We start from the raw sequence: 14,501 nt of genomic DNA, 5'->3' as shown, positions 1-14,501 counted from the left end.
CTGTGCATATGATTTTAATTCAGCATATTAATTTTCTGCAAGATATTTATAAAATTCAGTTCTGTTTACATAAAATGGTTAATTAAACCTTCTTATAACTTTGCAACACTACCAGATCAAGTAAAACCATACAAATAGAGTTACAGTTAGATTCATTTCCTTAAACATCATTTTGTAAACTGATCGAGTAGTATAAGTTTCAAGGGGAGATTTAGAAATGGGAATTTCACCAATATTTGAAAATTTTTATAGCATGGAAAATGGTCCACTTTCTTTAATGTAATTTGCATTTCAAACTATGCAAATTTTCAGAGATATGCCTTTATGATAAAATACATTTCACATATGAATGCTGTTTTCCCTATAATTTTAAATTGAATTAAATGAGATACACTATGATGTCTGTGGCAAATATTAATTTTCGTAGCCATTTGTGTTTGATAAGAGGTTGTGGGCAATTTTTCTCATTTCAAAAAATATCTGCAATTTCCTTCAGTTCAAAGAACCTCAACAAAAGTTTCCCATTGAGCCATCAAATAGCTGTATGGATAAGGCAAATCAGGATATTCAGCTTCAGTCTCTAATAAAAATTCAGGAAACTAGTAATGGTTAAGTCTACGAGAGCAAATAAAGTTTACTATTGATACAACTGGTTCAATGACACATGACAGGTTGAGGTGTTTCCCACAAAGAGCTTGTTGATGAATAATATTGAATTACCAGAGATTTTAAACATTTAGCATCTTTGCAAGCCTTAAAAATTTGACCAGTTCATCCTTTCCCTATTCCGTACATTTTTTCCATCTCAGTTGTGACACATATTATCGAATCTGGAGTAACAGAAAAAGTACCAGTAGAAAAGGAATGAGTTAACAATCATTATCTTCCTCACCAACTGGCCTTCAAAGTTAACTGAACAAAAGCAGTAAGACCTATATTTGATGCTTCATACAAACAAAAGGATTTCCGGTCACTTAAAGGCATCCAGCAAAAGGTCAAAATTTAACTGAATTGTTACCTAGATTGCTTCTTGATTTTAGACAAGGAAAAACAGGGATTATCTCAGATATTAAAAGAGTTTTTCTTCAAGTATCTGTTCAAAAAAGTGGCTGTGATTTCCTAAGATTCCTGTGGTGGGAAACTTCGAAACAAAGGAAATAGGAAAACTTTGCCATTGCAGAGTAGTCTTCGGACTAAAATGCATTCCGTTTCTTTCAGGAGCAGTGTTCAACTCTCATTTAGACCAATGTGAAACTTCTTTGGAGGAATTGGCTGCAAATTGAAAAATTCGTTCTATGTTGACAACTGTATCACTTCACTGAATTTGAATAAAGAAGCGGAATACTCTAATGCAAAATCAACTCAGTTAATGGCAAGCTAACATTGACTTAAAGAGGGTGGAAACAAACAGAACTAAACAGTGACAAATTGAAGATACTTGGTCTTCTGTGGGATAAATATGAAGATTCGTTGTTTTGTGACATCCCTAATGTCAACGCAATTTATCTCTCAGTAACGAGGTGAAACATACAATCAGTTGCACAGAGAGTTTTTGACCCAATAGGTATCACTTGCTCTTTTACACTACCTCCGAAAGTTATACTTACAAAAGAACTGGGAAACTAAACTGAGCTGGGAAGCAGAGTTACTTGAAGATATCACAAGAAAATTCTTGAAGTGGGTCGAAGAACTGCCTTTGTTATCATCCATAAAGATTCACAGACTAGTTACACTGAGAGAAGGAAAATCTTTTAGTTTGCATATGTTTGATGATGTTTCACAGAGATCATATGCAAGTGCAGTATATTTGAGAAGTCAAAATAAAGAAGAAGTCAAAGTGACTCTACTGCAAGCCAAAGTATGAGTAGCTCCCTTGAAAAAAAGAAAAAGAAAAAAACAAGTATGCCATGACTTGAATTGCTCGCTTGTCATATTGGATTGTGATTATTTGTCACAGAAAACCTTAAGGTTGCAAGTTCAAAGGAATATTACTGGACCGATTTTTCAACTGCACTCTTCTGGTTAAACAACGTAGAAGCTTGGAGCACTCTTAAATAACCGAGGTTCAAAATCCTATCGAACCGTGAAAATCGGTACTATATGCAGGGCGCAGAAAACCCAGCCGATATGCCATCATGAGGATGTTCTGTGAAGAAACTCATCGAAACAAGATGGTGAGAGGGCCTACTTTGCTTGGTATTGTCGGAAGAAGAATAGCCTCTTTCTATCCCAGTCGATAACAAACAGAAGGTTGATACTGAAGAATATAAAGGAAGGTATTCTATAACAGAAAAATATAAAACATGTTATAAATATGTTAATACAGAAAAATATAAAACAGTTATAGTTTCATTAAGCAATGTTAGTGATATGTCTTCAAAATTCTATGGCTATTTTTCAAAATGCACAAAAATGCTAAGAATGATTGGGTAGATACGCAGATTGATAGAAAACACCGAAAAGAGGAAAAAAGAAAGAGAAGCTGGAGAGTTAAAAGTTTATGAATTATCAAGAGCCGAGAAATCTATTGTGAAGATTATTCAACATGATTCCTTCTCATCTGATGATAATAAAAAGCTGGAGTCAATAAGTGATGACCAGATGACGTGATTTGTATCCACCACTGGTTTCACAGTATGCATAATATATATAATTTATAAAATTTTAATACCTGTATATTTCAGGGCTCAGTTTTAAAAATAATTTTAATAATAGTAATGGTAATGAGAAACAGAAGGCTTAGTAGAAGGCAGAAAGTAACAGCGATTAATGATGCAGGAAAGGAAAGCAATTAATTGTGAAATGTACTGCATATACATATTAATTATATTTATACAATTAATGTAAAATTATTATGTAAATAATTAATCAATATAAAACATCATGTATAATAATAAACTAATTGTTACATGTTGCGGATAAAAATTTTAATAATTTTTATATTAATAGACTTACGTTAATTAAAAAATTACAGAAACAATAAAATATTTATTTTGAGTGAAAAAAGTCACAAAATAACTCAGCTGGATTTGAACTCACAGTCTGTTGATTCACAAAAAATTCAAACCTTTCGGTAAATATGCCATGTGATCAAATTAATGCTGGTTCATAGCCTATTCAAACATTTCAGTAAATATACCATGCAATCAAGCTAAATAGACCTAGTCAAAAAACTGAAAATAATTTACAATAGAAAATCGGAAACATAATCAAATGGAAGCAGAAAATAAATTAAACTTTCCCTGTTTGCCAGAGTTTTAGAATATAAGAATATAGTAATTCATTTCAATAGGAAAAATATTCTACCAGATTTAGTTAATGCTAACAAATGAGATAAAATAGTACATCATTCTATAATTTATAACAAATCACTTGCATCAAGGAAGGGGAAAAATATATTTTTTGGTATATTTAGAAAGAAATCAATCAGAATTTAAGATCCAAAATAAATATAGCATGATAAATTAAGTCTGTTAAAATAATAAAAAGTTCCAAAGAATTCTTTGTAACTTAAGTAAGCTGAATGTTGATTCACAAGCTGCCACTGCTTTATGGACACGTGATTTCCATACACAGTTTCAATAGCTGATGTCAAATGCTTTATCCATCATGAGCAACGATCATGATTCCCATTGCAGACAGACAGATATGTATCTAACATACTGGTTATATGTTTCCTTTGTAGAGAAACAGGTGCAGGCCCCATAGATGTACACAGATACTTGTTCCCAGATATGTCTCCTTGTGGAGATGGCCCTTAAGACGAAAATGGGTAGATAAAATACTGAAACCTACTGAGATGAAAGTAACAGATATACCATAGCATTTTAACTTTTGAATGATTTACATTTACTTTATAGTTTTTTAATGACATCCATTTAAAAATTCTAGTTTTCATTTTTCACAGACAAAGTGGCCAAAGATGAAACAGTAAACCCCTTTCCATGTGACAAAGATCCTATATGTGTTTTTATGCTTTTAAATTATTTTCCGTTATTTCATTAAATAAGCATACATATGATATGATAGATTAATATAAGTATGCTAGATTTAGCAGCAAATAAATCTGCACAAGTGTACTCATAGTTGGCATACGATATATTATTTCTGATGCTCAACCAACTACTACATAATTCGGAACTAGATAAATAATACTTGCCCTTCTATACATTCACTCAAAACTTCTGTGCATTACTCGTTTTCATTAGTTTACAAGAATTTGAGCAGATCATTTATAAGATTTCCTAAGTAAATGACAACCCCAATAAAGGAATTTGAGTTGTAAGCATTCAATCATTAAATCTATGTTTTGAGAAATAAATGATCCATTTCAGTTCACCAAGTGTATTATTTAGTTCCTCCTTGTATGTCTAAATGCTGCTGCTATTTGCTACAGCAGTACTCGCACTTAGTGATTCAGGTAAGGTGATCAATAATGAGTTATCTGACTGCTGACAAGTAAACTCAGTTTTTCAATTATGAGTGTTCTCGTAGATGGCAGTGAATGTGTTAAAGTGATACAATAGTCAACAAGTAAAACAATTTTGGATAAATTTAATTTCTCAAATTTTAAACATTTATATAAAAATAGAATATTTTTTACTTCAAATTCCAAGAGCTGTTTCGGTTCTGCAATTGACATTTTCCCAATTTCTTGAAGAATAGATTTTATTTCAGGCTGTCTAAATTTCAGACCTGAAGTATATATATATTCACAAGATGCAATCATTTGGAGTGCCTAGTTTTAAAAGCATAACATTTTAAAATACATATTTATAATGTACTGTATGAATATTTTTTTAATATTTGCAGTTCATTTACCTGTAGTAACTCAAAACTGCGCCTATATTAAAAAATATTATTTTTTTAATCACAAAAATCAAAATTTAATTTTTCTAGTGAAAACTACAATCTGTAAATTATTATTTTTCTAGAACCCGATAAGCACATGAATAATAAGTAATACAATAAGTATATCGACTGCTATGATGTTTATTTTGTGATTATGTTGAAGTCTATGAAGATAAAGGGGAAAGATATTTGCATGAAGGACTAGAATAGATTATATTATTCTGTCTATTTTAAGAAAAGTTTTACTTTATAATAATAAAATGCATAATATTCTTTTAATTGATACATTAAGTAGGAAAAATAAATATAAACTTATAAAATGTATTATAAAATACTTTAATAATATTAAAATAGAAGCAAAAAGTAAAATTAATTTACTTGTTTAGCAAAAAAAAGCAAATTAATTGACCCAATGATTAAATTAACTGAAGCATATATATATATTTGCCTACATGAAGAATGAGAACTAATTGAACATTATTAAATATTTAAAAACATAAATAGTTGATACATTTTTATATAAGATCTAAATGTGAATAAGAGAATGTAATAATACTTACAAATGACATATACTAGCATTTAAAAATGAAATTTTTTTCCTCCAATTTAAAAATGGCAAGATTTTCCCATAGACCTTATAAAAATGATTCAATTATATTTTAGTACTCCCTCATATTTATATTTCAGTGCTATGTACTGTTGGTCTTATTTTTCTAAGCAATATTTTTCATGAAGCTCTTTTACAAGCTCCTAAATATTAACATTTCTTTCCAATATTATAGGTCATTTTCTAGCAAATAACTCAAGAGTACATTGCAAAAAGAATTGAATTTTATAGACTGTTTGGAGTGGCTATCATAAAATTAGCTTCTGCCAGATATTAGTTTTTTCTATATTATTCAAAAATGATCATATCACATTTTAAAGCATTGTAAAATGCTACTGTTACTGAAAATAACAATTTCACATTTTCTTTTACTGCTTCATTTGAATGTATGAAATAAGAATTAATATTTTTTAGTTTAGGCTTTAGTTATTTTCTTTTAATATATGGTCAGGCTTTGTGTCAGCATTTTTTGACATGAGTGATTTTGCATTTCACAGAACATGCATTATGTATTCATAATATGAAGTAGAACTAAGAAAATTTTCACTGATGTTCTGCTTCTCTTCATGAAAAACCACTCATTATTTCTATTGAGGTAGTTTTTTTAGTTTCTGAATTTTCTACTGCTGTTAGATAAACCGTGAAACAACCAGGAATTTATTTTCTTCTATAGTGAAAAATGAGAAATGATTTGAATTTGAATTTTTTTAATAAATAAGATTGTAGAGAATTTTATGTTAATTAACAATTATTTATAATTTCAGCCTTTACTACAACTTCCTTTCATATTCCTCAGCAGAATGTAAATAAGTCAAGTTTAAACTGAGTTTGGGGAATTTTAAGACAGGATGTGTTTATGTTATCGTGTCATAGTAAATGGATAGTTGTAATTATTCGGTCTTGCATTCTATGGTGTCAACACTTAAAATTCTGATGCTGCTGCAGAATAGTGAGCCACTTTCTAGTATAGTAATTAATTGTGTAATCTTTGACATCTGTTCCCCATTTAATTTAAATTTGATTGTTCTAGTTAGTCGCATCACCATGAGTTGTGGTGATGTAACTAAATCTTGTCTACATAGGTCTTCTTTTACACTTTGACGGGCTTCAAGTTACCTGTTAGTTTGGAGAATTCCCCACTGTTACGAAAATTATATTAAAAAGTACTTTCTATAAATTCCATACTATACTGATAGGGAAGTCAAACTCACCCCTGGGGGATTTCAGGCATAAATTTGATTTTAAGCACGATTTATTTTTCTATTTCACAAACTATATATTCAAGAAGTTTCAAGAAAAGTTATAAAATTTAATTTTCAAAAACTAAAATACTTTATCAGATACAAAGATACAAAATTTACAAAAAGTTAGTTTGACTGCTCTTGCAGTTCTATTGTTAACTAATACAAAATCTCTTTTCTGAGACAGAATTCTATTTTAAATTGTTAAAACAATATTTTATATTTACTTTTTCAGTTTTTTCTTTTGATTTCATCTTTTTCTTTTCAGGTACTTCTAATTTCTGCAATTCAGTCTCTATGTTCTCGAGATCTTCTTTACGCATATCTCTAGCTAAATTAAAGATCTCCCTCAAAGATTCATACCTTTTTAAAGCCTAAAAAAAATATATTTACTTAGATAAAGTTTACATAATTGAAACTTAAATAGCTTGAAAAGAACTGCATTATTTAAAAATTTAAACACAATATCATAATAATGTCAAGATTCTGACAGGAAACATTGAATCAAACTCAATAACTGCTAAAAATAAAAAACTGAAAAGAAAAAAGACGCAGAAATTTATACATATGATAATCAATTAATAAGCATGTAAAAATATGTCATATGACAAGCTTACAGGGTTGGAAGAAAGGTTTAATGCCAAAAGAGTTGACCAGTCATGATGAAAAAAACAAGAAAAAAGAAAAAGAAAAAATATTCAACCTTCTTTTGCTTCTTCAAGCAGTATACGATCCTTGTAGGTCTATACAATGCATGACACATTCATATAACTGTGTGATTTCTCCACAAAACTCATCTTTTGGAATATTGTTTATCTCTTTAGTCATGGCTTTCCAATTTCTTCAACATTATTAAAATGATGTTCATTGAGACTTCACTTTAGAAAAGACAAAATAGCCTGCAGGTGCCAAATCTGATAAATAATGGAAGGTTAAGAATTATGGCAATTCCCCCCCCTAGGAAAATATAACTGTGTGATAGTGCATTGTCATGCAGTAGAAACCTGTGGTTCAATTGAGCCTTTTCAGGCCTATTGTGCTAGCTGTCTTCAGAATACTGTTCATTCCATCTTTACAAATAGGGAATTTTCCATCTGACTCTTTGGAATTAATTGCTTATGAATTATCTCTTTCAATCAAAAAAGATTATGAACATGGCACTCAGTATTTCTGAAATCAAAATTTGGTGGTGAGCTATCTCTAATCTATGATGATTGCTGTTTTATTGCAGGATCATAAGAAGAACACAAACTTTTATCCATAGTCACAATTTGTTTGAAAAAAAAAATCAAAATTAATGTCTGCAATTTGGAACAAATCCTTTCTTTTCTAGAGAAGATGATGTTCTGGCAACAATTGTCTCTTTTTAATATTCTTATTCTTTTAAGACTGTGAAATGCAACCACTCCCATGTTAATCATTATCCTCATCATCATGTCGATCGCCTTCGAAATGGATACAAAACGGTAAAGTAATATGAAATATTATGATAAGCGATTTAAGTTTTACTATATCCATAATTTGTACCTCTTTATTATCCAAATAAACAACAATCTGTTTTTAAACCTTTGCCAGAATAACTGATGTTATCTCTAAAACATTTCCCTTTTGGTGGGATTTCATAATTAGATCAAATGTTTCTCTTTTATGTTTAAGGCCTACGAAATACATTGGCTTTTAGAGTGAAATGCGTTCCTTTTCTCAAAATCTTATATTGCTTTAAACATAAGTTTCATGCTGTGACGTCAGTCCTGGATATTAATAGCCACACCTTGTACTTTAATTGTAAGATTAATAATCATGCTCTTTGAATACTACTAATATGATTATTTAAAGATAAATTTAAGTTCAGTATCACAAAAAAATTAGCATTCATCTCAAATTCTCAAATTACATTATTTTTTGAATTGTGAATTTTTTGAATTTATTTGATAAAATGTGTTTGCTTTAAAAATGAGTTAAATAAATGTGAATGATAGTCATTGAAATTACAGCCAAATCATGAGAGAGATGATGAAAATTAATAATTTAATAAAATTATTTATATCTTGAGCACTTTACACTAAAAATTCATTTTCCCCCGTCTTTATTACATGAGATATATTCATGAACAGAAAAGCAATGGGCAATGTGAGATTCGAAATATGTTATCCTATCCAAAGAAATCAGTAAATATTCATTACAGTTTTTTTTTTTTTTTTAACTGAAACAGGCAATATTAGAACTAATAATAGTGAATAAAAATAAAAATTTAAATATCCCATTTTTAAATACAGAAGAGACTTTAAAGATGTGGAATCAATATATTCCATTGTCATGTACATAATGTGTGCAAATATGATATGACAAATACGTTAAAAAGTCCACATGACAATCATTTGAAATATTTCTTATTATCAGACTGCTACTACAAAATAATGAACTACACAATTTAAAAAGCCATAAATATGACTTCAGATTTAAAAGTTATCAATTTTTTGCAGGGTATATAATAAATGCTAAACTGATTAGTTCTGTGCTTCAGCAGCACAAACTGGTCAATCTTTTCCTTTCAGTAATATAAATGTAATTTTAAAATATACTGAACTTTTCGTCTTTCATTTCCTTCTCCTTCACCCTCAATGCTTTGTTCCTGATCAATCTCAAGCAATAATGTCTGAATTTCTTCTCTTGATAGTTTGGGATATTCAGTAGCTTTCTGGTCATTCTCAGCCTTAAAAAACAAATAAAATACTTTTTAACTGGGCATAAATAATTTAATTTTTTTTTTTTTTTTACTTAGCATTAATAAAACATATTTTCTGTAATAGAAATTTAACTTTAGAAATTTAAAATTACCTTAAATAACACGATTTAAGATAGAGAACTGCTAATACCTTTATCTACAAATGAATGCCAGTCGCAGTACAACATGCTAATGTATCTGAAAACAGTTTCCTTAAACTCATAACAAAGAACATTTATACCAATTTGCATTATGTCTTAAAATACTGTTATATACAGCACAATATTTACCTATATACAATTAATAAAGAAACAAGAAATTATTTATAATTTCAATAGGAACAATGAATTATTTATAATTTCAAACAACTCATAACAATAAATCAACTTGATGAAGTTAACAAGCCCTTTTCCTTACAAATCTGGCAGTGAGAAATATTTTACAAATAAAGCACATCTACAAATATTCATAAATTAGCTTTATTAAAAATTCAAAATTGCATAAAACAAATAACATTTCAATTCACAAAATTATTTTAAATCAGCATGCAAGAAAACACAGTTAGTGTTGTAATTAACTATAATTCTAGTTACATAGTCAGAATTTGTTTGGGGGCATGTCCTACCTTTTAAATATGTTCTTTTATGCAATGAAACATAAACAGACATTTCATTGGATGTTATAATATACTTACAGTGTACATATATATTTAATTCAATGTAACACTAGCATTAAATGAAATATAAACATGCCCTATTCCACTGCTAAAAAATTTTCCAACTCTTACTTTATTAAACGACAAAATTCAGTTTAAACATCAGTTTTTCTATAGTTAATTCAGATAAATGTTCCTAATAATTTTCATAAGGAAAAGGAGGATTTCAAAAATAAGGAGGAAAACAAAAAAGGGGGGAGAAAAATAGGCAAAGTAATTGCAGTAATTGCTAGGTGAAAACATGCATGCTATTTGAGACAAGCTAATTTTTTAAGAAAAGAAAGAGACTGAAGCTTCATTTCTGACAGATATTGTAATATAACATGCTTGACAAATATTTGGAAAAGAGAAATCAATCAAAAATTGAGTGAGATATTTAATTTTAAAATTTGAGATTTCTGGCATTATATTTGGCTTGTCTTGGGTGGTCTGTTAAAAAAATTAATAAATAAAAATAAAAATTAGAACAGCATAAGGCTGATTTCCTCCCCTAAAAAATTTTGTGATTTACTAATGTCTTTAATCTATAATTCTGTTGCATTTGGTATGCCAAAAGAACTTTCATTCAAGTACCATATTTGACGGCATATAAGATGCACTTTTTTTCCTAAATTTGGTCTTAAAAAAGTTACCTGCGTCTTATACGTGAAGGACACAGGTTAACTTTCAATACTGAATGCTATTTTTAGCCCGGATAAAGGTCTAGACCAGGGATGTCAAACTCATAGGTACACTTGGGCCAAACAAACAAGGTTTAACTTTAGGCGGGCCGCAAAAAAAAAAAAAAAAAAAAAAAAAAAAAAAAAAAATATTCATAGAAATGTAGATTTATTTCGAATAATACAATAATAAACATATATATTTATATATTTATATAGAAAAGAACAAGAAAAATGTAACGTTTACGTCCTGATACTTAACATCTCTTCTCTGCTATTATCTTTCCTATTTCGGAAGAAATTTTGTTTGCAGTGATAACTTTCAACGCTGACCCAAGGTGAGCATCATTAATACGGTTTCTAATAGGAGACTTATTACCTTTCATGACTGAAAATAACTGCTCGCACCGATAAGTGCTACCAAACATGGAAATAATTTCATATGCGAATTTTCGAGTATTTTCAAACCTGGCTGGTAAATATTTGTAAAATTCAGGCACGCCCACTTCAATGAATTTTGCTTTCAAATTTGAGTTGCATTGAATCTCGATCACCTCCATTTGCATATGGCTCGGTACTGAGTCAATACTTATTGAGAAAATCGAAGAAAACAAAAAAAAAATTGTCTTCGAGGGAACTAAAATCATTAAACCTCGTTTCAAATTCAGTTGTTAAATTTGCAATTTTTTCTGCGTATTTTTGATACGAACAAGTATCATCTAAACTTGATTTGTTCATGCTGCACGTCGGGAAGAGCGTCAAATCTTCATTTTTAAGTTATTTTTCCCAAAGAACTAGTTGACATTTGAATGCTTTAATTATGTCAAACATGTTCGTAATGATATGATCTTTTCCTTGTAACGATAAATTTAAATCGGTTAAGTGTTTGGTTATATCAACCAAGAAAGATAAATCTTGTATCCATATTGGATCGTAAAACAAACTTACGTCTTGATTTTTCGTTTTTAAAAACTGACATATTTCTTCTTTCAAATCCCAGAATTGTTTGAGAATCTTGGAGCAAGATAACCAACGTACCTCGGTATAGTAGGACAAACCCGTAATTTAAGTAGTGTGTGTGTGTGTCAGCGTGCTGTGAGTAATCTAACAACACTGAATAAATTATCTTTAATTACTTAGCAGTAAACATTTCATTTTTTTCTTCCTCGATATGTTATTTTATTATTATGTTATTATTATTATATTTTATTATTATATTATTTGCTGATATATTGGGCGGGCCGCAAAAATATTTGTTGTGGGCCGTTAGTTTGACATCCTTGGTCTAGACACACATAACTTTTTCTACATCTACATGTGTGTGGCCTTCTAAATAAAGGTGCGTCTTATATGCCAGTGCATCTTACATGCCGTCAAATACGGTAATTTATAAGTTGGACATGTTAAAAATATATTATTAATATTCTCAAGAAGTTTTATTACCAGAGAACCATAATAACCATATCATACATTACTAATAACCATACAAAAATTGATGAAACTAGAAAACTTTTCATTATTTAATCACTTCACCATCTTAGAAAACTTAAATATTTGCTTCTTTTTCTCCCTTCAAAGATAATTTCTTTTTTCAACTGAAACTGCATTTAGGAAATGTTTTTTCGCTCCTTTCTTCAGCTCTTTTTCTTTTTTCTTCCTTCTTTAATGACCTACTTGTCATGCTCAGGGATGCTCAATATCATCTCTCTACCAAAAAAAAAAAAAAAAAAAAAAAAAAAGAGAGAGAAGTTTTTGTGTTTCCTAGTCTCTTATCTGAAAATTAACAGATGATCTCATAAAGGCACGCTTTCAAATGAGCAATAGTTCCATTGCAATGGCAGCTTAAAAGGAGCCAGAAATGCATTCCTATTTTCTGTCCCTGTAAGTGAACTCTCTTTTGTATGATCCTGATAGTCCTGCCATGGGAACTGCATGATCTATCAAGCCATCAATCACTTCTTTTCATTTTCACTGCATTCTGGAAGGTAGGAAAATACAAAGTAGCAACTCTCTTCGGACAACTGAACTAGGTCACATTTTAATCCAACAAGTATGTGCAGATGCCAGATAACACTTTTCAGATTAGCAAGTATGCTGCTATTTCCTGAAACACAAATGCCAAAGATCTGAATAAAATCTCCTTTTTAGAGGGGAGGGTAAGGAATACCGATGTATACTTTTTATGACAATCTGTATAAAATTTATTTATATATATATATATAAATTTTATTACAATATGTACATATATAGGGTGCGGCAGTGTTCATTGTAGGATATTAAAAACACACCATAAGGCAGTAACTGTAATTTATTTATTACCTCTTATGTCAATTAATAGTTAAAGGTATGCCATTTACTAATGTGTACGTCATTGACCATTGCGTGTATTACTTTTTGCAAATGATGCCCCCTCTGCATAACACATTCATCTAGGCGGCGTTGGAAGCTTGCCATAACTCGGCATAATGTATTGCCTGGGACATTGCCGACTGCAGTTCGGATGCGATCCTTCAACTCAGGAATGGTAGCACAACGTGTTCGGAAAACTTCTTACTTCAGGTGCCCCCAAAGTCTGCACATGAAAGATCACGTGAGCGAGGTCGACAGGAAATGTCACCAAAGCGGGAAATTATTCTACCTGGAAATGTCTGTCAGAATGGTCCGTCCATCTGGAACTTTCCCATAACATCCCATGTTGAAATGTTGCCGAAACAGACGCTGGGTAGCAATAATAGAGTAGTTATTCTTGAAATAACTTTCAACAGCAAAGGCACGATGCTGTGCACTCCACCGATCCACATCACTATCACACTTGAAACGGCAGCTCATTAGTACATGAATGCGGCACGAGCTGGGGCGCATTCATGCAGTTTGTCATTGTACTACGCAAGTTAAATTACGCTATGAACGCTATATTATTATACCCTATATTATTACTACCCTATATTATTACAATGCTCAAATATTTGTTAACAACAGAAACCTTTTCCTAACATGATATTTAATTTTTACATATGTACAAATGCAAACACTTTGCTCTTCAATTTGAGCATTAAGGCCCACCAGCGGCCAAGTGGTAAAAAAACCACTGAACCCTAGTAGTTCGGTCCGGGATTTGAGTTCCAGTGAATAGGCTGGCTGTATGAGCATTTTTGTGGATTTTCCCATGTGTAACGTGGATACAGGCCAGTTTGCCTTAAAAAGACCTCCTTGGAGCATCCCTCAAAAAAAGTTTTTCCGTTTGGTCAAATGTAATTTTATGTTTCATTTTTAGCAAGTAGAATTTGGTGGGTGGAGGAACTGAGTTTTCTTCAAGGCTTGTACAGTAGTTTAGAGTCAGTTTTGTGTTTCTGAGTTTGAAGTTTGGTCTGAAAAGAGTTTCTGAGGTCAGTTCGTCTTGCTGTGGGTTTGCCCTGCAAGCAGACTGGGGCTGCGTTTTTTTCTTTTCTTTCGATGGAGCGGAACCAGCGCTGTCTTGCTATGAGCTCTAACTGGCTAGGAGGCCACAAGACAAAGACTTGTTTAAAGAAGACCAAAATTAGTCAGATAATTTTGAAATTTCATGTGAGATGTTGAAAGCAATTTTCTGAGAAATTTAGCACAGACCTTTTCCCTCCTCACTCTGCATCTTCTAAACTCGAATAGTGTAACAAATAATTTTTAAGCAGTATCTTGTCCCTGAGGTTCCCAAAATGTGTATGTT

At 30.7% G+C, this 14,501-nt stretch overlaps 1 protein-coding gene across 1 annotated transcript in view; it reads right to left on the bottom strand.

Moving 5' to 3' along the window:
• Positions 1 to 2,224: 2,224 nt before the first annotated feature.
• Positions 2,225 to 14,501, bottom strand: part of LOC118192777 (uncharacterized) — a 152,918-nt gene continuing 140,641 nt past the window's right edge. The window contains exons 33-35 of the mRNA XM_085806914.1: positions 9,287 to 9,412; positions 6,927 to 7,073; positions 2,225 to 2,281 (exon numbers count right to left, since the gene is read on the bottom strand). Coding sequence (XP_085663040.1) covers positions 2,225 to 2,281; positions 6,927 to 7,073; positions 9,287 to 9,412 — 330 coding nt within the window. The remainder of the gene's footprint in view (positions 2,282 to 6,926; positions 7,074 to 9,286; positions 9,413 to 14,501) is intronic.

Source organism: Stegodyphus dumicola, chromosome 12 (genome assembly GCF_044657685.1).
Source record: "Stegodyphus dumicola isolate Sdum_Otavi_A_Nest chromosome 12, ASM4465768v1".
In the NCBI taxonomy this organism is placed as follows: domain Eukaryota; kingdom Metazoa; phylum Arthropoda; class Arachnida; order Araneae; family Eresidae; genus Stegodyphus; species Stegodyphus dumicola.
This window is presented reverse-complemented; position numbering and strand designations above follow the sequence as displayed.